The sequence below is a fragment of the Pleurodeles waltl genome, chromosome 9, assembly GCF_031143425.1.
Source record: "Pleurodeles waltl isolate 20211129_DDA chromosome 9, aPleWal1.hap1.20221129, whole genome shotgun sequence".
NCBI classification, from domain to species: Eukaryota; Metazoa; Chordata; class Amphibia; order Caudata; family Salamandridae; genus Pleurodeles; species Pleurodeles waltl.
This window is the reverse complement of record NC_090448.1, coordinates 311,966,720-311,994,066: the sequence shown is the minus strand read 5'-3', so window position 1 is coordinate 311,994,066 and position 27,347 is coordinate 311,966,720. Positions and strand designations below refer to the sequence as shown.

At 45.9% G+C, this 27,347-nt stretch overlaps 1 protein-coding gene across 1 annotated transcript in view; it reads left to right on the top strand.

The window, feature by feature from the left end:
- Window positions 1-3,130: 3,130 nt before the first annotated feature.
- LSMEM2 (leucine rich single-pass membrane protein 2) overlaps window positions 3,131-27,347 on the top strand; it is a 36,242-nt gene continuing 12,025 nt past the window's right edge. The window contains exons 1-3 of the mRNA XM_069206813.1: window positions 3,131-3,850; window positions 15,333-15,482; window positions 21,330-21,572. Coding sequence (XP_069062914.1) covers window positions 15,338-15,482; window positions 21,330-21,572 — 388 coding nt within the window. The 5' untranslated portion in view covers window positions 3,131-3,850; window positions 15,333-15,337. The remainder of the gene's footprint in view (window positions 3,851-15,332; window positions 15,483-21,329; window positions 21,573-27,347) is intronic.

Here is a 27,347-nt window from a genome sequence, read left to right as displayed (position 1 = left end):
AGGGGAGGTACCCAGAGCTCCTCCAGTGTGCTCCAGACCTCTGCCATCTTGGAAACAGAGGTGGTGCTGGCACACTGGACTGCTCTGAGTGGCCAGTGCCAGCAGGTGACGTCAGAGACTCCTTCTGATAGGCTCTTACCTGTGTTGCTAGCCTATCCTCCTTCCTAGGTAGCCAAACCTCCTTTTCTGGCTATTTAGGGTCTCTGCTTTGGGGAATTCTTTAGATAACGAATGCAAGAGCTCATCAGAGTTCCTCTGCATCTCTCTCTTCACCTTCTGCCAAAGGATCGACCGCTGACTGCTGAGGACGCCTGCAAAACCGCAACAAAGTAGCAAAGACGACTACTGCAACCTTGTATCGCTGATCCTGCCGCCTTCTCAACTGTTTTCCTGGTGGTGCATGCTCTGGGGGTAGCCTGCCTCCTTCTTGCACCAGGAGCTCTGAAGAAATCTCCCGCGGGTCGACGGAATCTTCCCCCTGCAACCGCAGGCAACAAAAGACTGCATCATCGGGCCTCTGGGTCCCTGGAACTCAGCAACTCTGTCCAAGTGACTCCCACAGTCCAGTGACTCTTCAGTCCAAGTTTGGTGGAGGTAAGTCCTTGCCTCCCCACGATAGACTGCATTGCTGGGTACCGCGTGATTTGCAGCTGCTCCGGCTCCTGTGCACTCTTCCAGGATTTCCTTCGTGCACAGCCAAGCCTGGGTCCCCGACACTCTAACCTGCAGTGCACAACCTCCTGAGTTGTCCTCCGGCGTCGTGGGACTCCCTTTTGTGTCTTAGGGTGAGCTCCGGTTCACTCCTCTTCTAAGTGCCTGTTCCGGTAATTCTGCGGGTGCTGCCTGCTTCTGTGAGGGCTCCCTGACTTGCTGGGTGCCCCCTCTGTCTCCTCATCCAAGTGGCGACATCCTGGTCCCTCCTGGGCCACAGCAGCATCCAAAAACCCTAACCGCGACCCTTGCAGCTAGCAAGGCTTGTTTGCGGTCTTTCTGCATGGGAACACCTCTGCAAGCTTCTTCACGACGTGGGCCATCCATCCTCCAGAGGGGAAGTTTCTAGCCATCTTTGTTCTTGCAGAATCCTCTGCTTCTACCATCCAGTGGCAGCTTCTTTGCACCCTCAGCTGGCATATCCTGGGCATCTGCCCACTCTCGACTTTGTCGCGACTCTTCTTTGCCAACCTATGCCACTGCACTCTATGTCACTGCATTTTACTTTATGCCACTCTACTCTTCACCACTCTACTCTATGCCGCTGCCCTTGACAACACTCTACTCTAAACCTCTGCCCTCTACCCCAGTGCACACAACACCACCTTACTCTATGCAACTACACTCTATGCAAACTACTCTGCACCAGTACTCTTGAAGCCCCTACACTGTACTCTACAACACTCTACACCACCATATGTCACGTCACTCTATTCTACTCCCCACCACTGTATTCTAGGCTACTCTACTCAATGGTACTCTACTCCACTCTACTCTACTCCATGTCACTCTACTCCACTTCACTGCAGTCTAAGCCACTCTACTCTGCAAAACTGCACTCTTGGCTACTGAACTCAATACCTTTCTATTCTGTACTCTTGCACACTCCGCCACTGCAAGTTAGGCCACTCTACACCATTGTGTGCTACGTCACTGCACAGAGTACTCTGTAGTACTCTACACCACTGTACTATATGCTCCTGCTCCCTGCACCACTCCAGTCAGCACCACTATACTCTGCACCACTATACTCTATGCCACTGCATTCCACTCTGCACTACTCAACTGTGCCACTCTCCTGCAGTCCACACCACTACACTCTTCATCACTCCACACCACTTTAATCTATTTTGCACCCTGGCAATCTGTCTGAACCACTCCATTCTATGCCACTTCACTCTACTCCAAAACAATCTACTCTATGCCGCTGCACTCTACGCCACTCTACCCTACATGACTGCACTCTATACCAATGCACTCTGCACCACTTTACTTAAAACCAACACACTCTACACCATTGCACTCTACGCCAAACTACTCTACATCACTGTACTTTATGTCACTTCACTCTAGGCCACTCTATGACCCTCCACTCTATGACACTACACTCTATGATATTCCACTCTATGCTGCTCCACTCTACGACAATCTACTCTGCTCTATGCGACTCCTCAACACTGCTCCATTCTACACAACACCTTCTATGTCACCACTCAACTCTGCTCTACGTCATTCCATGACATTCTACTCCACTCTGACACTCTAAGCTACTCAACTCTAGTCCATTCTACACCCATCCACTCTGCAACACTTTGCTCACTCAGTGACACTCCACATCACTCCGTGACACCACTTCACTCAAGTCCACGCTACTCGCCTTTACCCCACTAATTTTTGGCCATGCTGGACAGCAGCCACGATGGAGTGCAACATCGAAAAAACATATTGGCAAATCCAATAGCTCTTGCATAGGCGAGACCTATTGGCTTTGCCAAAGCTTTGCTCTCTCCCTTCCTTGTTAGAATAGTCCTCCTTCTGCTGTCTGTCAGTTGCCACAACAGTTCTCCATTTCTAGTCACGATGTATACTTTTATTTTTAAGCATTATCTGCGTTATACCACTTCGTATTAATGAGTATATCGTTTTTTTCTTTGAGAATTGCAGTTTTAGAAGTTTTGAATTATAAAGTGAAAATTTCTAAGTATTGATGTTATGTTGTTCCAATAGAGGGCAGCTGGGGGTAATAAAAACGACAGGTGTCCGTCTATTTAAAATAAACAATTTCCTGCAATTTACCACACACAGGTTCAATGCACTATAACTCTTGTTCATTGTGCACAATGTTGTTGTTATTATATTATTACGGAAAAAAACACTAAAGACTGGTTCTCGCCCCCTTCCCTCTTGTTTTAAGGCACTGGCCCCCCACTCCCCCCATCCCGGAGCTGAGAACGTGTCTGGCTAATTTGCTACCCCCCTCTTCTCTTTTCTTAACCGTCTGCTCCTCTGAAGCATTCCCCAAATATAGACGTGATCCTCCCGGCCCTGGTGCCTTCCCAGCGGGCAGGCTCTCTGCGGGCCCTCCGTGCTATTTTTAACCCGCCCTCCTCGCACTGCTGTCGGCCCTGGCCATATTTTGGAGCCAGCTCCGACTGAACCACGACGCGGTGTTGGACCGCACTTGAGGCTTGCCACGGGTTCGTCCACTGAAGACTGAAGAAGGGGAGGTTGAGGCTGGGGGTGGCACTAGAGAGCCCCCTGGTTCTGCGCAAATGACGGTTGTGGGTGCCATTCTTTTTGTGGTTTGACACTAAATCACCCCCATGTTCGCTGCATTTGAAGACTTCCTGTTCTACAGTTTGCAAGCTTAGAAGAATTGCACACACCAGCCTCACAAGTTTTACGGACAGTGAGCGGTGAAATTCATTTAAGACGTTTGCTACTATATAACACCACAATGCTCATAGCACCGGAATGCTGTGGTGTGAGGTCCCCATTTCGGTGTTTGCTCTCGCAGAACCCTGAGGCTGACAGCACTTGAGGGGCGTGGTTACCACATCACAGTTTGCAGCTCTGTCTCGTGATTTCAGTTCGCCTGCTACAGACATTTCCCCAGAAGCATCGACTCTTATCTTTTTCTGGACATTTCCCCAGAAGCATCGACTCTTAACTTTTTCTGGACATTTCCGGACATTTCCCCAGAAGCATCGACTCTTATCTTTTTCTTGACATTTCCCCAGAAGCATTGACTCTATTTTTTTCTAAGGGCCTTTCACACTGGAGACCACCGAACTGGGGCCATCTTCAATACCCTGTACATCTGAAGACCTCGAGGGTGTAGACCTTACCCATAGCAACAGTGAGTATTAATTGTGGGTGTGTGTGTGGGGGGGCGGGGGCGCAGGGTGGTCTCTGTATGGAGAATGTCCAGATGCCTAGAAATCTGGAGATACAGGAGATGCCTTGGAAAGATGGATGTCTGTTGGCGCCAACCACATCATCTTAAAAAAAGCCGGCCGAACAGCTACCCTACAGGGCAGTGGGAATGCACATGCACCCAAAGTTTGGGTAACCAAATTTGACAGACCCGGATAGAGGAGATATTATGCTTTATTTACATATTTGACACATAAAATAATTGGTTCGCGACAACCCCAGCTCTGTGGTCGTCACGAACAACATGGGCTCGAGCGAGGAGGACACACTTCACACCACACCCACCCGACATAGTGTGCTAACACGTGTGTTCAGCACCACATTTGAGGCAATAAGCGCTGTAAAAATATTACAATACAACACAATAAATCTACGCACGTGAAGAGCGCACAGGAAGAGTCTTAACAAGAGAGAGAGAACAATAATGGTTTAATATCATGCGGCAACTGAATATGTGTGAACTGCGATCGCAAGAGTAAAGTTATTTTGGAAACAATTTACGTGATAATTGTTTTGACGTAAGTTCTGAATGGCCAGTTCCGATGTATTTGTGTATTTTGCGTTTTATTACAGGGTCAAGCAGGCCCATTTGGAGGGTGGAGGGCAGAGCGCGCCACAAAGGTTGTAAAAACACACATAGTGCACGTTTCTTAGAAAATACTTATTGACATAGACTTTATAATGTTACAGTTTATTGTAGAAGAGTAACATAGGATTCAACAATGAACACTATAAATGCTCTTGTGACCTGTTACATCAGGAGCCCCATTGACTGTCTATAATGGGTGTGGTTCCTGCAAACCGAGTCCAGGATGTTGTGAGACACTAATGGCGGGGACAACATTTCGAAAGGTATGTATAGACTTTCTTTACCGAACTCCACATATATGTACCTTGACGATATATATCTTAAAGGTACATAGATGTGAAGTTAACAATTGTAAATCTATACTTCTCTCTTTTCACTCAAATTTCGATATTTGGTCCCTCAATGTTTTGTCTACGATATAAGTGAACCACAATATTCTTCTACTCTATATTGAAGAGTATTCAAGAGTACTGTCATGAAATGCCATAATGTAGACCTGTATATCTAATGAATTAGGATTTAAGATTTTATGGTCTATTCTATGCACAATTACTCAAAAAAAGAGCACAGTCGGACAAATCTATCTATCTATCTATCTATCTATCTATCTATCTATCTATCTATCTATCTATCTGTGTATATATGTATATGTGTATGGGAACACCACTTCCCCTGGGCTACATAATAAAAATGGTTGGGGGGGCCACATCAACCCCACCTCGGGCCCCCGGGACCACCACCTTCCCGGGCAACATTAAATAAATATATGGGGGGGGGTCGAACGGACCACCTCCTCTCCGGGGCTACATAATAAAAAAAGTTTAGGAGGGCCACGCTGCCCCCCCCCCCCAGGTCTTGAGGACCATCACTTTTCTGGGACAACATAAACAAGCATTTGCAATGCAACGGGTCTCGCGTTTGCTCATATTAGAGCTGATAGCGTTGTAAACTCCTAACCCGACTTTTCACCTATCGGGCAAAAGTGCATTTATATAAGTAACCCGAAAAAGTGCAATTAACTATGTAAAGCGCTCGACTTCTGCCAAGCTAGATCGCGCTCGTAAATTAGAGAAAAAGAAGTCCACGTGCCCGATGGAAAACAGCGAGCCTCGCATGTTTTCTGTACTTGGTCGCTGCGCTCGAGGAGGGCTAGCCACCGGAAAAGGCATGACGTATGCGTGCCTTCGACTAATGAAAGCAAGCAGATTTTATTAGGCAAGCCCACGAACCAATAAAAAACACTAACATGAAGTTGACAGGGCTCCGAGCCCTTTTCTGAACACTAAAGAGTCTCACTGCGATACGCATGCGCGAGCGCATGCAACGCAGGCTCGACCCGAAAAAATATATGGGGGGGCGCACAGCCCCCCACTAGGCCCCGGGGACCACCACCTCCACAGGGCTACATTTTGAAACTATGTGGAGGAGTTGGCAGAACGCCCCCAGGCCTTGGGGACCTTCACCTCCCCGGGGCTATTTAAAAATATTTTACTCCCAGGGCCAAATACTTTTTTAAAAAGGGAGTGGTGCCACGTCACCCCCTCCATAGGCCAATTTGAGCCCTGGGGACCCCATCCCCCCACCACCCGGCCATGTGTTCCTGGGTGACCAGGGCAACCAGTATAACCATATGGGGACTGCAGGGGGAGCCTGAAGACCCTCTCGGACCTAGCCGTCTCTTGTCTCTTGGTGAGCTGGCATTGCTCCTGCATGCAGCGACCTGCTCCACAGGACCGTCCTTTTTTTAAATGATATAGCTCCGAGGAGGTGGTGGTCGCTGTGGCAAGGGTGAACAGCGTGGCCCCCTGCAAAGTTATTAGACATAGCCATGGGGAGGTAGTGGTCCACGGGGGGGGTCCACAGGACCCCACTTTTATTTTTTTAATAGGTAGCCACGGGGTAGGTGGTGGTCCGCGGGGCACAGTGGGCCGTGCAGCACCCCACGTAGTTATTAGACATGGCCGTAGATAGGTGGTGGTCTTTGGGGCTTCTAATAGCCCTAGGTGTGGTGCCCCATGCACCCCCTCCTATTTTTAAATGCCCCTGGGATGTGACCCACCCGGGGCAAAATAAATTAGGAGTGCAGGAGACTGTGCTTTTTAAAAAAAAATCTCTGAAAGATCTGCAGGTGGATCAAACAAAGAACAAAAAGTACTTTTTAGCCCTAGGAGTGTTCCAGGGGGACCCGTGGACCAAGGCTAGGGGCTCTGGGTATTCCTACCCTGGCCCCTTTTCTTTTCTTTTTGTTTTTTTTCTTTGGGATTCAGCTGGAGCAAAATGGCTGCTAACGCTTCCTAATTGAAGTGCTGGCAGCCAACTAAATATCAGCACTGGGACAGTGTATCTAGTTATCCATATTTTTAACCATTAATATCTCAGAAACTACTGGGTGGATTTACACCAAATCAGAAAAAGCACAATCTGCGCACCAAGATCTAGCTTCCTGCCAAATTTGATGTAATTCTGTTGAGCAATTCAGGCTGTAGGCTTGTCTAAAGACAAGCAGTGTGAGACCCCCCCACCTATTTTGCTCAGCCCCCACTTGGCAGATCACCCAGAAACTTTCAAGTCAGCAGCTGAACTGAGGATTACCTACTAGGTGACTAATATAACTTAGTGGCAGTCACCACTAGGTAGTTATAGTTAGGACCTACTTTCTATAGAAAAAGCATTTTTTTTACTTGCCCATACCTTTGGCGCCAGTTGATGAATCTTCACAAAATTTTCCAAAAATATTCGACACTCACTTGAGCTGCTGTCTGGAAAGTTTTGGGGTGATCGGTCAAGCGGAGGCGAGAGAAAGGGTGGGTCCCAAAACACTTCTTCTCCATTTATTTTTCCATAGGGATTTTGAACAGCGATAGCGTCCGAACCACTTAATGGAATTACACCAAATGTGGCAGAAAGGTAGCTCTTGGTCCAGAAAGCAACCTTTTTGTTATTTGAAGTAAACCCGTTCAGTAGTTTTTTAGTTAGTAAATAAAAAACAAATGTGCATCTATAGGGATGTGAAGGCTTCACAAACTCCCCCGATCTCCTGCTGAATCTGATTGGCTGAGACTCGGCTTCAGCCGAGTTCCAGGAAAAAAAGTTAAAAAAATAAGAAAAGGGGCCAGGGTAGAGTTACTCTGACACCTTATCTCTGGTGCTGGGGTCCCAAAGGAACCCCTCAGGACTTAAAATGCATTTTTAAAAACATTTTTGGCACAGATCTGCCAAAAAAATAAACAAAAAAAACAAGAGCATGCTCCTGCGCTTGTTTTGTAAACAGCCTCCGGATGGGCCAGGACCCAGGCAATTAAAATTTTGCATGAGTGGAGCACCAGGACCCCTGCAGCCCCAGGGACTGCCACCTCCCCGAGGTGTTGAACAAATATAAGGCCCAGCAACAACCCCAGGACTGCCACTTCCCTAGGGCAGTAAACAAATATGCTTATTGGAATTATGTGTTGAACAAATATGAGGCCCCCGGCAACCCAAGGGACTGCCACCTCCCCAGGGCATTACGCAAATGTAAGACGGGAGCCACCCACCCCCCCACCCCCGCAGCCCTGAAGACCCATACCTCCCCAGAGTGCTAAACAACTATAATGTGGGTGGCCCTTGGCCCCCTGCAGCCCCGGGGACCGCCACCTCCCTGGGGCTTTAGATAAATATAAGGTGGGGGCTGCATGCCCCCCCCCACAGCCCTGGGGACCGCCACCTTCCTAGGACTTTAAATAAATATAAGGCAGGGGGCCGCTCAGTCACCCCACAGCCCTGGAAGACCGCCACCTCCCCAGGACTTTAAACTAATAAGAATTGGTGGGGGGCACGTGGCCCCCGCAGTCCTGGGGACCACCACCTTCCCACCTTGCCACCTCCCTGGGGCTTAAAACTCATAAGAAGTCGGGGGCGCACAGCCCCGCGCAGCCTTAGGGACCACCACCTCCCCAGGCTACAATAAAAGAGTGAAGAGGGGCTGTTGCGGACCTTTGAGCCCCGGGGACCACCACCTTCCTGGGGCAATGCTCGTTGGAGAGGGGCTATGCGGCCCCCCTTTTGGAGCCAATAATGGCCTGGGGACAGCCACCCCCCCAGGGCTGGCTCCTGCTAAGTTCCGGGGTGCCCACACCCAGTACATAGGTGTTTGCTGTTTGCTTCGACAGCTCCCACCAAGCAAAAGCAAGCCAAGTCTGCTTTCTACCAGCGGGAGCTGTCAAGCAGCTCCAGTTGGCAGAAAGTGGAGTTTTCATCTGTTTCCCTGCACGCCCATATGTGTTCAGGGAAACAGTTGAAAACATTGCTTCCACAAGCAGGGAGCTGCAATTTCAAGCAGCTCCCTGCTTTGGAGAGCAATGCCGGCTCCCACAGGACTTGGGGAGCCGGCTAGGACAGCGTGGGCCTTGAGGCTCCCTCTGCGGTCCTGTCACTCTCTGGCTCTCTTCCATCCCACAATGGGATGGAAGAGAGAGAGCATCACACTTAGAAGTCGCCTATGGCCTAAAGGTAAAGGTCACAGACCCTTGCACTGAAAGTTGAGGGTTCTACTCCAGGTGTGTCCATGGTAATTTTTCTTCTTTAATTTCTTTTAAACTTCAAAAGTTTAAGGATCATACTGAAAGGTGACCTCACTCTTTTTAATTGGCAAATACTTTTTTCTTTTCAGTTTGTCCATTCTATGTAGATTGTTAATCAAAGCCTAAAACAACTCTCCCTCTCCTTCTCTCTCTCTCTCACTCAATTTCCCTTTTACAGTCTCTTTTTTCCACTCATGCACCCACTCATCGACCCACTCCAACCTCGTGCACTCACTCACAGCCCCACTCAGACCATCACCCACCCACTCACAGACCCACTCAGACACTCATGCACCTACTCACAGACCCACTCAGACTTACACACCCCCTCACAGACCCACTGAAACCCTCATGCACCCACACACAGACCCACACAGACACTGACACAGCCACTCTCACACTGAGACAGAAACTCTCACAGTCACTCTCACCCCCAGATACACCCTCTCACACCTATCCTCACACCCACAGAGACAGGATGCGGCAAACTCCTGCCGCACATGGCCAAGTCCCACCGTGCACAGCTAAAAGGCCATGCGCTACGTGGTGTTGGGTGGTTAGGGGATTTGTCGGCAGGGTCTGGCCACAGGCCAGGTCTTGCAGGCAATCCCCACTGTGCACAGCCGAAGGGCGTGCATGGCGCATTGGTGGGTGCCTATAGGGGTTGGCCTCAGGGCCTGGCCGCAGGCCCTGCTGCCACTGCCACCTTGCACGGCCGAAGGTCGTGCACAGCGTGGGTTGATTAATGTATAGTCATGAAAATTATTATATGTTAAGAAACCCAAAGAAATTAACTGAAAAAAACAAAAGGTTACAGGGGCATTATAGTTAGGCAAAAACTTTAAACGTACCTTAGGGCACGAGTTATAGTTACTTGAGATAACTCTAACTATAACAGGTGAATTTGTATGGTTTTGTATGTTTAAAATGTGAACCTAACTATAACACCCCTGTACTCTTTGTCTTTTTAAGTGAATTTCGAGGTTTTTAAAATTCTATTTCCTCTCTCTCTCTCTCTCTATATATATATATATATATATATATATATATATATATATATATATATGTATGTAGGAAAAGTGTTTCTTTCGTTTTGCTAATAACTTTGGCACCGCTGGTCAAATCTTCAAAACTTATACAACAGTCAATTAAGCTGCTGACTGGTAAGTTCCAGGGTGATCTGCCAAGCGGGCCGAGAAAAAGGAAGGGGTCCCAAAATGCATTTTCCCCATGCATTTTCTATCTCCTGTGCTCCTTCGCGGTCCCACCCTTAGTTTTTTTATTATGTAGCTCCTGGGAGGTGGTGTTCCCCGGGGTTTGGGGGAGGATCTGTGAGGCCCCCCATATATTTATTTAATATTGCCCGAGGGAGGTGGTGGTCCTTGGGCCCGAGGGGGGTCTGTGTGGCTCCCCCAAACAATTTTTATTAGGTAGTCCCTGTGTGGCTCCCTAAATATATATAGTTAACGTTGCCCTCTTTAAGCTCCAAGACCCTTCAGCCGTCCATAGAGCAGGGTAGTGAGCTTAAAGGGGGTTGTCCGCAGGACCTGCCCGAAGGCCGTGTGTGGCGTGGGTTTGAGTGCTTTTAGGGGGTTGGCTGCAGGGCCTAATTGCAGGCCAGGCCCTGCAGCCAACCTCCGCTGCAAACGGCTAAAGGGGTTGGTGTGGTTAAAGGAGGCTGGCCGAAGGTTCTGGCTGCAAGGCCAACCCCCCCCCCCCCGCCGGTCACAGCTGAAGGCAGTGCATGGCGGGGGTTGGGTGGTTATAGGCCAGGCACTGTGGCCAACCCCACTACACAGCCGAGGTGTTGGGTGGTTATATGGGGTTGGCTAGAGGCCCTTCAACCAACCCCCACTGTGCACAGCTGAAGGCCGTGCGCGGTGATGGTTGGATTAATGTATAGTGATTAAAATTACTTTACATTAACAAAACCATAGAAATTCAATGAAAAAAAAAAAAAAGTTACACGGACCTTATAGTTAGGCTCACTTTGTTAACCTACAAAAACATACAAATTCAACTTGTATAGTTAGAGTTATTTCAAGTAAATATAACTTGTGCCCTAAGGTAACTCACACCCTCGCCATGCACTGTTAATTACCCCAGATATTACAGCACTCATGTAATCTTTTATAACCCTATTGATAATGTCACTATAACATTTGTAGTAATTTTAATGATGAGAAAACTGTGCATGGCAAGGGCACGAGTTATAGTTAGCCTAGGGCATGACTATCAACAGATATAAAGCAGATCTATTGATTTTGTCAAAAAGTCACCAATAACTATAATCAAATATATAGTTAATAAATTCACACATTCTAATGGTCAATAATAGTCATTATCTTAGGTTATTTTCAATAAAGCATTTTTGAGGGGGGAAAAAAAACATGTTTTTGATCATTTTTTTAACATCTTTCAAGCACAAAAGTGCAGCCATAGAACCAACCACAAGAGGGCACTGCACTCCAACTGAGAAGCATATAACTCCAGCTCAGAGTGCCTAAAAACCTATGGTAAACTCTCCTGGGGTCATGGATTTAATGGCCCAGGTGACTTACTGTGTTTTTTAATGTTACTAGGAGGACTGCTGCTCTCCCTGCAGTCCGCAACATTCAAAAACATTTCTTGGTATTGCCTGTGCCTCTGTAGGAAGAAAACAGGAACAAATAACTTTAAAAAGCCCTAGGGCATGATGGCAGCATTTTTTAGGCTTTTTGTTTTCATTTTTTAGGCATCTCGTGCCCACTCGGGGCACCTACACTTTCTATTTATTTTTTTATAATTTGGGGTTCGCAGGCGTAGCCCAAGGCCCCTGCAGCCAATGCTGGCTTTTTCAATAAAAGTAGGTCCCCCTTGTGCACCCGTGGCCAAACAGGGATTCACATATCCTAAAATCATTTGGTGCTGCAGGGGGAGCCCAAAGGCTCCCACAGGCACTGCTGGCTCCCCACAAGCACCCATACCAGATGACAGCATTTTTTAAATTAAAAGTGGGTACCCAATTGTCTCTTTACCTCTCCCCATCCTCACACCCTGAAATCACTCTCGCCTACCTTTACTGCTACCCAGCCCTTAACCCTAAAATCATCTCTACCTCCTTTTATCTCAACCGACACCTTTACCTATTTTTTTTAAATAACATTAACAAAATGATGCTTTAAAAAATGCTTACTTATTTGGTAAAGTACTGCATGGAAAGGATGTGTGGTGAAGGTTAAAACCTATAATAAGTACGTACATGTGGGGTACTTACCTGCATGTAAAGACTGTTCGGTAAAGTTCATGTTATGTTATGTTATATTAATTTGTAAAACGCACTGCGAGGGTATCCTTGCACTTAGCAGGTGTGTGTGTCTAGCCCTGCCTATGGAAGCTTAGTTAATTTAATCCAGGTTTTCAGCTTCTTGTGGAAGTCAAGAAGAGAGGATGAGGCTCTTATGTGGAGTGAGAGTTTTTTCCACTCTTTAAGAGAGATAAGAGAACACCCATACTCCTGATCTGGTTCTGTGTGTGCTTGGGATGCGTGAGAGTAGGAGTCCTGCTGAGAGGAGTTGTCTGGTTGGTTAGCGAAAGGAGATGCAACTGTTCAGGTAGGTGGGGCCTATGTTGTGTACTGCCTTGAATGTGTGTTTGAGTGATTTGAAATGAGCGCGTTTGAGTATCAGGAGCCAGTGGAGCTCCCTAAGGTGTGCTCTGATGTGAGTTATGTGTGGGAGGTTCAGGATAAGTCTAGCTGCTGAGTTCTGGATGGTTTATAGACTTCTGGTGAGTCGCTTAGTAACCCCCGGCCTAGAGGGTGTTCCTAAAGTACAACTTGCTGGGGACCCGGGCGTGAGTGACAGTTTTTTGGTGTTGCTTGGGAGCCATTTAAAGATCTTCGTCAGCATCTTCAGGGTGAGGAAACGGGGTTCAGTGATGGTGCTGACTTGTGCAGTCATGCCCATTTCATTGTCGATTCTGATTCCTGGGTCGGGTGCTGGGTGTGGGTCAAAGGTCAGCCGACCACCAGTTGGAGCCCCATGGTGAGTTGTTCTTGCCAAAGATCACTTTTTCTGTCTTGAGGGTGTTGAGCTTGAGACAGTTGGCTTTCATCCTGTTAGCAACTTCGGTCATGTAGACAATGAACTTGTTTCTAGTGTTGAGGGTCATGGGAGAGTATGAGTTGCATGTAATTGGTGCAGGAGAGTGTGTTGAGATTGTGTGCATGGATGACATTGGACAGAGCGATCATGTGTGTGTTGAAGAGGTGGGGCTGAGCAATGACCCATAAGGCACTCCACTGAGAATTTCCCGGCTTCTGAAGAGTAAGGTGCCAGGCTTACAGCCTGTGTTCTATCCATTAACAATTACCAACCGACTCGAAACTTGAGATCTTCTTCTAAATATATGATCGCGGTTCCTCGCTGCAATAAGGCTAGGTGGGGAGACCGTGCTTTTACGGTGGAAGCTGCAAGGCTTTGGAACTCCCTGCCTTTTGCGCTCCGACAAACTGCTACTCACTCCACCTTTAGGAAAAGCCTGAAAACTTGGCTCTTCTCTCAATAGGTGTTTTCGGTCGGTAGCTTGTGCTTTTCCCTGTGTTCTCATTCAGATTAGCGCTTCGATGCATCTTGCCGTAATGCGCTTTATAAATAAACCAATACAATACAATACAAGGAGCAGATCCAGCAGTCATGCATGGTATATACTACCCTGTAAAGGCTGTTTCCTCATACTGAGCTGAGGTTATTTTTTATAGAAATAATGAAAAAAGCAAGAGAACCATGCATAAGGAACAACTGCTGCACAAAACACAAAAGCAAAGTGGCGTGCAAAGCTCACACACATGCCCAGGAAGTGCAGATCATTCCCAGTCTGGATCAAATAAACACAGGCCCACATGTGTCACAGAAATCAATGCACAGCAGTCCTGGTGCTGCCTGTAAAATAAAATAAGATTCCCCTGCTATGGACCAGCAAGGTAAAATGATCACGAGAACAAGGAAAGAAAAGGTTCTGGAAAGTACACAGACCTTGCTTTGGGGATCTTCCTACATCAAATAGTTCACCACCTGTAGTGCACTAGTTTAAGTTCATTCACAATGCGACCTACACAATCAAAGGACTATAGACTATAGAGCTCGTCCAGGTCATGAGTTTTCTTTACTACTACCTCAGTTGTTTTTCATACTGCATCCCAAATGGCTGTAACAAAAGGACATAGAATAAAAGTATGCACAGTCCATAGCAGGCATCTCACCTGTTACCAGAGAGAGCAGGAAGACAGTAATAATTCATGTATTACCTAACCCTTTCTTAATATCTTGAGCGAAAGAAATGGGAAACGGGGCACATACTTGCAGTAAAGGAGAACTGACCCCACCAATAGATATTCCTTCTGGCCCAGTTAGAAGAGTTCATTTAGGCCACCAGTGCCATTTGGGTGAAGGAAAGGGCAGCAGGACAGTGCAATAGATGCCTACCATTACCTTGTATTTGGTACAAATGTTATAGAACTGCAGAAATGTCCCCGGCCCAGTACAGCCTCGACATCAGGTGAGGCTGGTGGCTGATGGAGGATAGTTTGAGCACTGGAAAATGAGTTAGACACGGGGGTGAGAGAAATTACAAAATATGACACGAAAGAAGGAAAAAGCAGAAGGAAGAAACCAAGCGGTATGAAATAATGAGGGAGGAACTGACAATGGAAATGGACGAAGAATTGAATGATTTAAAAGAAAAAAGTTTGCGTAAGCACTAAAAAAAATATAATTGTCATGATTATTTTCTAGGTACAAAAATTGTAAATACTGATATACACAGTTTTTTTCTCCAAAAACACTACAAATCACTGATTTGACAACAAATAGAAACTGAAAGTATGAAATTCTAGGAATGTAGTATTCTAGTTTTTTTAATTATCAATACCAATGATATCAGTAATTTTGAGAAGTGAAAATACTGTGATATTCCGACTTTGATCATGAGAAGCCTCTGAAAAAATAGAATATTATTATTTTAATTAGTGTCCCCACTCTGGACTCCAGTTGTATTTTCCCCATTTTCAATCTGTACCCCACTAGCCAAAGTAGATTTTAGTCCAAACACATAATAGAGGCAGGGTGGATCCATTATTTTTTTTAATTGTATAAGAGGTAAAACGAGAACAGTAACAATGCATGTAAACCCCCCCTCCAACTGTAACCTGTAGAGAAAACAAATTGCTGATTAAATTATTTATTGATAGTATCTGTGCTAATTATTTCTTGTTGCAGGCATAATGTCGGAGGAGGCTGCCTTATGTGAAGAGGCTGCAATAGGCTCCAATGAGATTGAGGCTTTGGAAGTCAATCTACACACAGTTGAATCCATTAGTGATATCCATTTGACATCAACCAACTTGGAGGCGCCCAAGGGAGCAGAAGGTATACCTGTAACACATTCTTATTATTTTATTACTGAAACAGTAATGAATTCTCCATACATGTGCATTAGTATTGTTGTTTTAAGGATGCAGAACAGTATGTGAGTAAAAGGGGGTTCTGAAAAGTGAATAGGGGTTAGGGGATGACTAAAATGCTAAAATGTCTCATTTTCTGCCAAAAGTCTGATAGACCTCGAAAACATGTAGATCAGTAGTTACACTTAACAACTATGCTGACATGTTTCAGCTCTTAAATGGGCTTCTTCAGGATAAGACAATTGAACTGCCACCCTTTCATCTATGTTTGCCAACTCTAGCTGTACCCTTAAAGGTGGTGTGTGTCATTCACTGTGATGCCCTTGGGTGAAAGAAGCCCAAAATAAGGGGTTTGGCGTTTCTTTTAAGCTTATATTTTGGATGGTAGCAGTGCATTGGTTAATATACAATTTTCATAACAAATTGTTGTCACCTACTGTGCTACATTAAATAACAAGACCTGAGCACAATGTGTTGAATCTGCGCAGTGAAGTGAAATATAATCAAATAGATGCCACCCAGCGATCCATTGCTTTGGATCTTGCCCTGTCCATCTCTCCCCCTCTTCCTCCCTTCTCTTTCTCTCTCTATATATATTCCATAGGACATGCCTTTTTTGGTTTGCTAATAAGTTTGGTGCTGTTTGACAAATCTTCACAACACTTTCCAAAAAAAGTGCCCTTTTTCGCCTAGTTTACTTTTGGAATGTTTCAGACTGATCCCTCAAGCGGGGCAGAGAAAAAGAGGCAGTCCCAAAATGCAAAATCCCCATACATTTTCCATAAACTTTTTTTGAACAGTGCTACCTCAAAAACTGCTGAACAGAATTACACCAAATTTGGCAGGAAGCTAGGCCTTGGTCCAGAAAGCGTGCTTTTGTGATTTGGTGTAAATCTGTTGAGTAGTTTTGTAGATGGTAAATATATTTGTATTTCTATACGGTTGGGTTTGAAAATCTCTTAGAAGCATCCCTCAAGAGCACTTTACTAAATAGAGCGTTCTGATTTTTCCCTTTGTGCCCAATTCGCTCCCATGGGAGATAGGGCCCATTGGGAGTGAGTGCTCTGATTGGCAACCTGCAACATGAAGAAAAACATTGCAGACTGCTGTTACAGGCCTTAGAGACTTAGGGGCTGATTATGAGTTTGGCGGATGGTTTACTACACCATCCGCTAAACTTCCATCAGGAAGGTTGCCGCCATACAGGCTGCCTTCCCGCCAGCCCCATTAAGAGTTTCCCACTATGTCAGGGGGTGGAAACCTGAGTTAGAAGGAAACCGCCTACAGCATTGTCTCCGGCTCGTAATCGAGGCGGAGGCAATGCTGTAGAGCTCAGGGTGCACCAGCATCATCGCAAAGTTCGCTGTCTGCAAAGCAGACAGCGAACATTGCGATGGTGTTGGCCCGGGGGCCCCGGCACTGCTCATGCCAAGTGCATGGGCATGCAGGGGCCCTCCTGGGGCCCCCTTCACCCATTCTCCACCAGCATTTCCATGGCAGCGGTACCGACATAAAACCGCTGACAGAGAAGGGGGTCATAATGCCCAGGGCAGCGCTGCTTACAGCGCTGCCCTGGTGGATTAGGACCACTGCCATCTCCAGACCACCGGGATTTCCGATCCTTCCTGAGGTGGTGGTTCCCTGGTGGCCCGACCACCAGGGTTGTAATGTGGCAGTGGGACCGCCGCATTGGCGGCAGTCTGAACGCCATCTGCAAATCTTGCGGTCTAGTGACCGCCAGACTCAGAATAAGGCCCTTAGTCCTCTGTCCTGAGTTTAATTGTAAAAAATAATATAAAGAGGCAAGGTAGGCATACCCAACCCCCATACATCCTGTGGGGGCTGTCTCAAAGGGACCCACCGAGCCAAAATTATTTTTAAAACAGGAAATGGCAGCCAAGGGCCACACCGCCATGAAAAAGAAAGTGGAAGTGGGCATGCAGCATGGAAAGCAAATGTGCTTTCACCCCCAGCGAGAGCAAGCAAAAGCAGCTGCTCCTGCCATACAGGAGCATTGCCAGCTCCTGCAGCACCCACTACACCGACATACTGTTTGGTGTGCTCCAACATACTGTTTAGTGTACCCCAACAAAATGTTTAGTCAGTCCCCCTGGGGTACCATGACACCAATACTGGAAAAACAAAAACCCTGTAGGATGGGGTCTGCTGGGCCAGTCTAGATTGAGGGAGGGGGGTGCACGCCCCCTGCCCTTTATTTTAAAACAAGAAGGCCCAGAGGGATAGGTTCCCCAGAGCCCCTAGTGGCTCACGGAAGGGGCAGTGTGCCCCCCCTCCATGTTAAAAAGTATAAAGGCCCTGGAGTATGATAGTCTCTGGGGCCCACAATGGTTCAGAGAACGGGACCCAATAGGCATCTCCCTGCCTTCAATCATTTGTTTTGGCCCCAGGGGTTGGGGTTCTCAGGGTCACCACTGGCTGATGGAGGGGGTTGCATGCCTCCTCCCCTTTATTAAAGATAGGGGCCCAGAGGAATGGGCTCCAGGGGCCACTACTGGCTCGGGGAGGCGGGCCACATGCACCCTGCCCCTTAAATATATGTTTAGGCCCCATCGGATGGGTCTCCGGAGCCACTATTCTCCTGCGGGAGTAGGGCTCCTTGCCCCTCTTCCCTTAAAATAAAGAAAGGCCTGGGCCACTATTGGCTTGGGGAGAAGGCACTGCACCGCCTAACCATAACATTTTAAAAAAGGTCCTGGGATAGAGCATTAAATCCAATAAAGGCTCGGGGATGGTAGCTGTGTATTCCGCTTTCTTTAATTAAATAAAACCTCCCTGGGGGATGTTCTTGGGCCCCAAAGGTCTTGGGAGGGAGGCTGTGCGCCTTCCTCCCCATTATTTAAATAACAAAAAAAGAACTGCCAGCTTCTATCGTGCCCTGCGGTGTGTGTGAGGGGGTGGCTGGCTACCCACAGAGTGTTGAACCCAGGTCCTGGCCAAAGGCTAGCAGCAGGGAGTTGGTGGCCCACAATGGTTTGGACATAGGACCCAGCAAGAGGCCAAGGCCTGCGGCCAATCCCTGATGTCTTTAGGTATGGTGATAAAATATTACTTTACATTAAAAAAACCTAGGCAGTCACAGAAAAACAACAAAGGTTAAAATGATGGTATAGTTAGATGAAAATTTCAGTGACAATGTCATGTTTTAAACTCAATAAGCCACAGAAATTCACCAATTATCTGCAGTAATATAACTTGTGCCCTAAGGCAACTATAACTAGGGTAACTATGTAACTATAACTCTTTAACCTTAGGTTTCTGTAGTAAAAAAAATATATATATGATGCAAACTTTTGCGGCTGTTCGTTAAAGGGGTGCAAAGAAAAAAGGGCATCCCAAAACTCATTTTTCCATCAATCCATTTTCCATGGACTTTGTACTCAGCTGTAGTGGAAAAATGGCAGACCGGATTTCAATGAAAATTGTCAGTTATATAGCTTATGATGTATAAATGATCATTTTGGTAGGAGATGTAATTTTGTGAAGTTGTTTTAAAGTTATAAGGCACTAAACCTTAGTGATATCTTGGTATACTGCAGTTTTCCAATAACAAAGCAGTATATCATTGGCTAATGACTGCCTTTACAAAATTAAAAGGCAGCCGTGTTGTTTAGTCCATACTTACTCTGTGTTGAGGGTTTTAAGTGTAAATATAATCTACTGGTAGCCCATAACTGGGTGAGAACTTCTGATGCACTTGTAACTTTCTGGTCAAGCCTGATCAAGTATCTTGTAAATCTGCAGCTAAGCTGCATGTCCATTGCTTTGGAACAGACTGGTCTTAGAACAGATCTTTGATTATGTACGTTAGCTTTGCAAATACAGATCTGGTGGACCAAGTCTCAGAAGATTTTCCGCAAAGCCAGCAGAGCTATGTTGTGCTGGTACACTTCGAAGGGTGTGAATGTAGAAGTGAGGGCAAGCAGCCCATTTGGAACCTCATGAATGCTACTTTCATCAGAGCTTAATGGCTATACCCAGATATGGCTGGGGTATTATCTAGGTGTAAGATGGCAATGTGAGCCAGGCAGGTTGTGTCTGTGCAGATGCAGTTTTGTCCGCAAGCAGCGAACAAGATTTACTGTGCTTGTTGACCACGGTCTTGGTCTGGGAGTAGGTGTCAATGGTCTCCGATGGTACTGTTAAGTCTAGTACCGCCAAGGAGTTAGTGAGATAATCTCTAGCCGGGGAGTGAACTCTACCTTTGATTTCAGACTATAGATGGAAGTTTAACGCTTCACCTTTAGTTTGTAGCAAAGTTTAATGTAAGCTCCCTGCCTTGCAATGCTTTGCTTGACTAAGCCAAATTCAAAGGGAAGCGGATCTGAAGATGACAGCCCTGAAAAGTTTGATTATGGCTTTATGCAAATGGACCCCTTAGAACTTCGCTGCCGTAGACAGTGGTAGGAATTAGCTTGGCCTGGATTATTTTCAGCAGTGGTAATAAAGCAGAGGATCCGGTGGCTGCTTTGATGCACTTGTGGGCGTCATTGAGAGCATAAGCTCCAAGTGGGGTTTGAAGGAGCCCTGGCTATTCACCAGCATGCCCAGGTACTTGTGTTCTTGCACCTGCTTAGTTTTGTCCCTGCCTGTGTACCACCAGTGAGGACCCAGAGTACATTTCAGATGTTAATTTTATCAATTAAAGTAAACCTCAAAATTATCCTATCGCTGTCCTCCCTCTTATTACTCTCTACATAGGTTTTTATTTACAATCGACCACATTCTTCTCCTGAATTCCATGGTACCACACTCTTGCCCTTTTACCTGCTCTTGCGCTCGTCTCCCATTTTACTTTGACCCTGACTCTTTACTCAAGTTTCCCCCATGATTTACACTTTCCTAAACACCCTCACTTGCAGTTCTCCCTGAATTCTAATCCTTCAACCTCTTCCTATTCTCTCCTCCCACTTCTCTGCAACATTAAGCCTGCTGCTTTCTTCTTTTTATTTCACTGTTCTCTTTCTCTACGCACCATATTGAGTGGTTTGAACCCTTGCATTATCATTTCGACTATATGCCTCAGTTGTTTTTTGTCTTTTCCATGTAAGGGGTTAATTCAAACTCTGATCACTGCTGCCTACGTTGCTTTATAAAACTGAGAAATAAACACAAAATACACCTGAACTACAACTCACACAATGCATTAGATTGCTTAAGACAAAAATAGAACCAGATCACACCATCCATAGTGACATCGGATTAGCTGCCTGAGAGAGAGCAAGAGAGAGATAATGCGCACACTGCATATTAACCCCACAGCTACCAGTTGCCAACTTGTAATTGTAATAGTATTTATATAGCACTTACTACCCCTTAACGAGGCATCAAAGCGCTTTTCGACGAGTAACACGCTACTCCGGAACCCAAAAGGAATTCGTGGTGGATTAGTATAGGGAAATATGAGTACAGTTTTAGTATTATTATGAGTTAATTTGAGCTGCGGATATGTGAGTTTGTTAGTTGGAATGACTGGAGTAATGGAGGGGTGGAGGAGGGATGAATACAGAAGTGTTAATTGGGAATTTAAGGAAGGTAATAGAATTTAGGCATGGGGTGAGTAAAGGGGGGATGAAAGAGGGAAGAGTCTGTGGAAAGGGTTAGGGAGATCATAGTAGCAGGAGGGGTTTTGGATGAGTTAAAGGGGTAGTCCTATTTAGCACAGTATAAAACTAGGACTACAAGACCTAGAATTCTAAAGAAAAAAAACAGGACTGGACTAACACAAGGACCTGGGAAACTTGACAGCTGTGTAACTCCCTTCCTCTGACGGTGTTTTACTCTTTTCTCACAGGAAAGAATGATTCCCCACCCAGGACTCCTACTTCGCCATACAGCAACAATATTCCTGTGGACATTAAAACGTTTCCGGATGAGGACCTGGACTTTCCCACCCCCGAGCCGCCTGTGACTGAGGTGAACTGCTTCCAGTGGCCTTGCTGCGGGCCCACCTGCTGTCGCCTGGTTCTGTACAGTGCACTTGTCGGCTTGATCGTGACAAGCGTGGCGCTCATTGTTTACAGCGTCCAACTCAGCTGTAAGTGCACCCTGTTCATCACTTCAACAACACTGCCCTCACAACATCTCAGAACTGTCCCGGAAGGATTTTGGGTAACTAGGTAACTCGAGAACTGCACCTCAGTCCTGACTTCAAATGTCCTTTTACTCACGGTAAACCAAGCAAGGCCTCAGTTTTGGCTTCCGAAAGGCCCAGGCTCCTCAGACCCAATGTTACCAATAAGTAATTGCACATGTGTACCAATTACAATGAAACAGTACATACAATATCAACCTGTAAACAAAACAGAATTAGTGTTGCATCCAAAATATAAATCTTTCTTGGGTTCAGAAGAAACGTTTATTCCAAATCAAATTTAGCAGTCCAATGTTCCATCTGTATATTCACATAAGTTTAATTCCCACTTTCAAAAGCACACTATGATCCAGAATTGGAAACCATTTCCAGTTCCACTTGGTATTTCCAAACAAATTCCCATGTGCAATCTCCAAAATTATTTAATTCAAAATTCTTGTTTCTTTCACTCGTTTGTCCAAAATTCTTGTTTCTTTCACTCGTTTGTCAACACGTGTTTCATCCGGGGAGTGCCCCTGGATTTCTTCAGGACCTCCTCAGACCCAATGTGCTGAGACCCTGCAGTCTCGGCATTGGGATCACAGATCTCAGCCAAGGTACCTCAGCCACAGCCTGCGTTACAGAAACCCATGTACCATCCTGATAATGCTCTTCAGAGCTGTACCCCTCGCCCCTTCCTTTCATTACTGAGACACCCTCACAGGTGCACATACGCACTGAAAACCCGCTGTTCCAGTGCTCACGACCACACACACCCATACCGAAATTACCTAGATTTAAACTTGTCATCTGTGTTAACACAGCTCGTTACGTCCACAGCGCCATAACGTTATGGAAATAGTTGGATTCAAACCATGCTCTTCCAAAACACCTCAATCTTAACCTGCTGCAGAGCTTACCAGTAGCTCGTGCCAACACACCAGCAGGCAGATCTACTAAGGTTCATGCAACGCAGCGCAGCAAGCAAAGTTACTGCAATGCGCGGACGGTGAGAACAAAAACGCGCCATATTTATTCAACTATGGTGCACTTCTGCTCCCCACCTGCACTGCGCACTGCGTCATGAGCAGGATTGTTTTTGTGCACGAAAGGGGACGTTCCTCCACAAACACGAACCTCAAAGGCATTACCCTTGTTCTATGTCTGATGCGGAATGCATCACATATAGAAAAAGGAGGTAACAAGGGCAAATATATTCCTCCTCATTAAACCTGGGTCATGATAGTGCATCGTTCTGATGTGATCCCAGGCTCACTCACCTTAGTAGGATTGTGTCAAAATGCATGGATGGATGCATAGGAACGCCCATACTCCACCCGCGGAACATCTTCCCCACCCAAGGAAACACAAGTCTTGCATTACTTTTTCTACGCTGCAGTGTGGTATTTGATTTGGACTCACATAGAGCTGTTTCCAATCATGACCCATAGCATCACTTGCTATGACATCACTAGGGCCCACACAGAGCTCTGCTTCAAGGACTCCACCATCTCGGGCCTGGCAACAACAAATACTTTCAAAGCACCTGGGTGTTAACCAGCAGCATCATCTGCCATTTCGGATTTGAGAGCTCTGCCAATGCACCCCAATCGTACCTCCTCATCATTCCTTTCTATTCCTGTACTTAGGTCCACATGTATATTTCTCATTATATCCTGTAGCATCATAGTAACTGGAAAGGATGCTCTACCAATATCTTCATATTGGGCCCACAGCACATCATGCTGTTCCTTTACTAGGCCTCCCACACAGCTCTTACAAATCACAACATTCATACTCTGCAGCATTCCACCCCTTCTTGGATGAACGCAAATGGAAGTACTCCATGTATGCACCTCGATTCTGATACGAATTCTTGATTCCAGTTCACACCTGTTCAGCTCATTTCCCATCCAAAATATTTGAGTAGAGGTAATACACAGCTTTATTGAGGAACCTCCATTCCCACCTTCGACCAGCCCTGCTGTGCAAATACGTGAATACTGAAGGATGCTTCTGTGTAACTCTATAGTCCTGCAATACCACTGCTGCTCTGATACTGGGTCTTCATACACCTGAAAATCCACCTATATACGGTTTTGCCTTGTCTCCTACCATTCCAGTACTGACAGAGAAAGTCAATCTCTCTCTCCCTCTCTCCCTCTCTCTCTCACACTCTGGCTCACTTGCTCTCTGTCATTCATGTGCCTGACACACACACATGTGCCTCAGTTTGGTCCAATGAATAAAGATATTAGCATTTCAGAATTCAATGCTATCAGAGTTTACACTGCAGACAATTAAATCAATGCTTGCATTATGTCTGCCCATAAATGTAAAATGTAACAAAATGGGTCATCAAAATGAGAGGGCTTGTGGAAGTAAACTATCTTACTTGAGCTTCTAGAGGGAGGCAATGAGGGTGCATATGTTTCGGTTCTCCCTACGTCCTTGTCTCAGTTATTTCTATTAAGGTGGATCCCACCTCATGACAAGGAAAACAAGCTTTTGCAATGCAGTAGGTCTCGCATTTGTCGGAGGTAAAGCTATTGCCTTTGTAAATAATGTCCTTTACCTATGTGCTTTGGTAGCTTCGCATGTCGCCTGCTCTGAGTGACCCGGGGCTGTAATTGAAGATAATGCTTATAGAAACTTTGTTTAGGACACTGGTCTGGTAAACACAGATGACGTTTTACCGAGTTTGTGGCCGCCTGATAAAATGAACAAAGGCAGTATATGTATATTTTTGTACTCACTGTTTGTAGTGGCCTGGTGTCATTTCTGCTGTAGCAGCAGGTGCATTTTCTGACGAGACTACTTAAAAAAAAATCAGGTTGGAAGGTTCCTTTCGTGCAAGAGCCTACGTGCGGGGGAGGGGAGCGAATCGAGCTGCAATTAAAACAGTTCCACGACTTCTGAAGGGGAGGGCGGAGCGAGAACAGGAGCGGCTTGTTGGGAATTTGCCTCACCCTTCATGTTTCTCAACTGTCGTTGCCTCATATGGAAACAAAATATCCCAGGGAAACATACCAGTGAGAAAGACTGGAAATGCACCTTTGGCCATGTTGGCAGCTGGACTGGCTGTTCGGAAGCCATGCTGTGCACGGTGCTCCCTCGCCTCGCATGCTGCCTGCTCCGAGTGCCCCCGGACTGAGCTCTCAAGTCGGGCGTAAGAGGCGCTGGGAGCCCGGCAGGGCCGGGTGGGCAAGAGAGACCCGTGCCACGCTAGAGGAAGCTCAGACGCACAGCTGCACGGAGGCGCTCAGCTACAAGATACAAAACAGAAGTTAAAACAAACCAATAGTGGGAAACGTTTTACAACTAAGAAAAAAGTAGGTCCAAAAAACAGGCTGTAACAATGAACAGCGTATTTGTCTATTACGTGGTCACTGCACTGGGGGATGAGTAAAAACTAGAAAAGGCATGATATATGCATGCCATCAGCAAATGGGAAGCCGAAATAAAAGACCGACGATGGAAACAGCCAATTAAAAAAGATTAGCAGTATGTGAGCCCACAAACTATCAACAACAGCGCAAGCCCTGCCTAGGCTCAACCTAAAAAAATCAGGCAGCAGGAGTAGTCGACCTGCCCACCCCCATGGGTGTTGATAACAGAACTGAATACCTACAACTCCTCCTATTTATTCCTGTCTCATGACTGAAACGAGGAGGTAGGATGTGGTCCCTGCCTGTCTTGGACCTTCGACGAGTACAGCATCTTTCAGATATCATTGTGCCAGGCACAGAAAGGTTATGATGTGCAACGAGGGAGCGTTGTCTCCGGGGGAAACCTATTAGGATCCTGCCTATTTCCAGAAGGAAAGTTTGCTGACTTGGATTGTCACGAATTAGTAAGCCATTACAGAATTTTTTCAGTTACCTGGTGGAGATGGTGGTAAGCAGTCTATAGAGTCCATGAGCTCCATGTCTTCCTGTAGCTTTTGGAAGACCGGGCGCAGCAGTGAAAACAGGCATTTAGGTTACATAAGTGCATGCAGTTTGTAGTTCTGTGGAAATATACACATGTGCTTTATGACACTTCCTGGTTTAGCACTCTCCCATGTTTATTTAAGAACCAGTGCAGAAGCCAGTGCGTTCTTCACTTTCTGCTGTCATGGGTAAATAAGCTATAAAGACTATGCATGATGAGGCTTCCAGCCCTGATTTCTTTGAATCAGTTAAGATCTCCTTCTCCTTCCAGAAAGAAATCCAGAATAGATAGTGGGGGTTTACAAGATGAGGATTCTGAGAACAAATTAAGAAGAATACTGTGGGAGACTTTGGCTACAGTAAAGTCTGAGGGTATTGTAAGAGTAAAGGGCACATTTCTTAAACATTTTATCTGAGGATGAAGAGTCTGTTTCCATAGTGGTACATAAGGGCTAATGCATTGACAGGGAACCTTTGCCCAAGATGTTTTCAAGGATTTGCCCCAACATGGGGTTTCCTCTTCAACAGAACCTGTACTGTGCCAGTTTCTTAAAGGCAATATTCCTGCCTTAACTCTGCACCCACATGTATCAGCGACAATCCTTCTTGAATGGAAGATGCAAATAAAATGATGGCTCCTCATTTTATGTTGAAACTCAATCCATTTGAGGAAAATGGATACAAATATCCATCAATCTGTAACAGAAGAGTTTTTAGTGGCAAGCTTGGTGGGAAGATATTCCATTGTGAAAGAGAACTTTTTGAAGGGGGCTACAGACAAGAGGGCACGCTTCTCTCTAACAAGAGCATATGCTTGCTCCAGTCTTGCTATGAGGCCTGGTATTCATGGGGCTGATACTAACCAGAGCCTTATTTCAGACCTTAAAGGACTTTTCAAGAGGCTCCATAAGGACTTCATTTTGAACAAATCTAGAGGAACAAGTTGAATTTCTCTCAGACATTTCATTAGAGGTTTTTTAGGGCAGCCACTTTGTCTGAGAGGGCCAAGTGGTGGCTAGAAAAAACATTTTTTCCAGAGATTGGCATATCGATTCTGCTTAGAAAATTGCAGTTTGGAATCGAACTACAGGAAAAACTGCAAACATCCTTTCTACTTCAGACAATCTTAATTCTCCTCCTCTTCGGCTTGCCAGAATCTTTTGAGATTTATATTTAGGCAACCTTCATGATGGCAATCTAATATTTATCCCAAAAAACATAGAGGAAGAGAGTTCAAGAATCAACCTGAGAAGATGAATAAGACACCTTCTCAAACATTTTTAGCGTTTCTGACTATGACAAAGCTGCCTAGAGTGGCAGCACGGGGAAGGATAAAACACTTTCTTCAGGGGTGGGAAGATCTTCTTCAGACTCCTGGGTTCGAAAAGTGGTGACTGAGGGTATCATGTTGAATTTGCTTTGCTCTCAACTGGGACCATTCATACGCCAAATTCTTAGGATCCTATGACCTTGTAATCCAAGAAATCTGACATTCAGCCTTTACTTCGGAAAGGCGCAAGAACCAACAGAGCAAGGATACATACTCAAGAACTTCTGTTGTTCTAAAAGCAACAGGAGCATTTGTGTTGAACAATCAAAGGAGAATAAACAAGGATCCACTACAAGTTGCAGACGTTGCAGTGATCGTGCCTTTAATTCTGCCACAATAATTTTAAGTGTCGCTGAATCTGACGGATGCTTTCATATACCCAGTAACGGCTGGTATCGCAACAAAGTAGTCACGTGGGGTGGGGGGACAACAACACAAAAAAACAAAAAAGACGTACTTGCATTATCGCCGTATCAG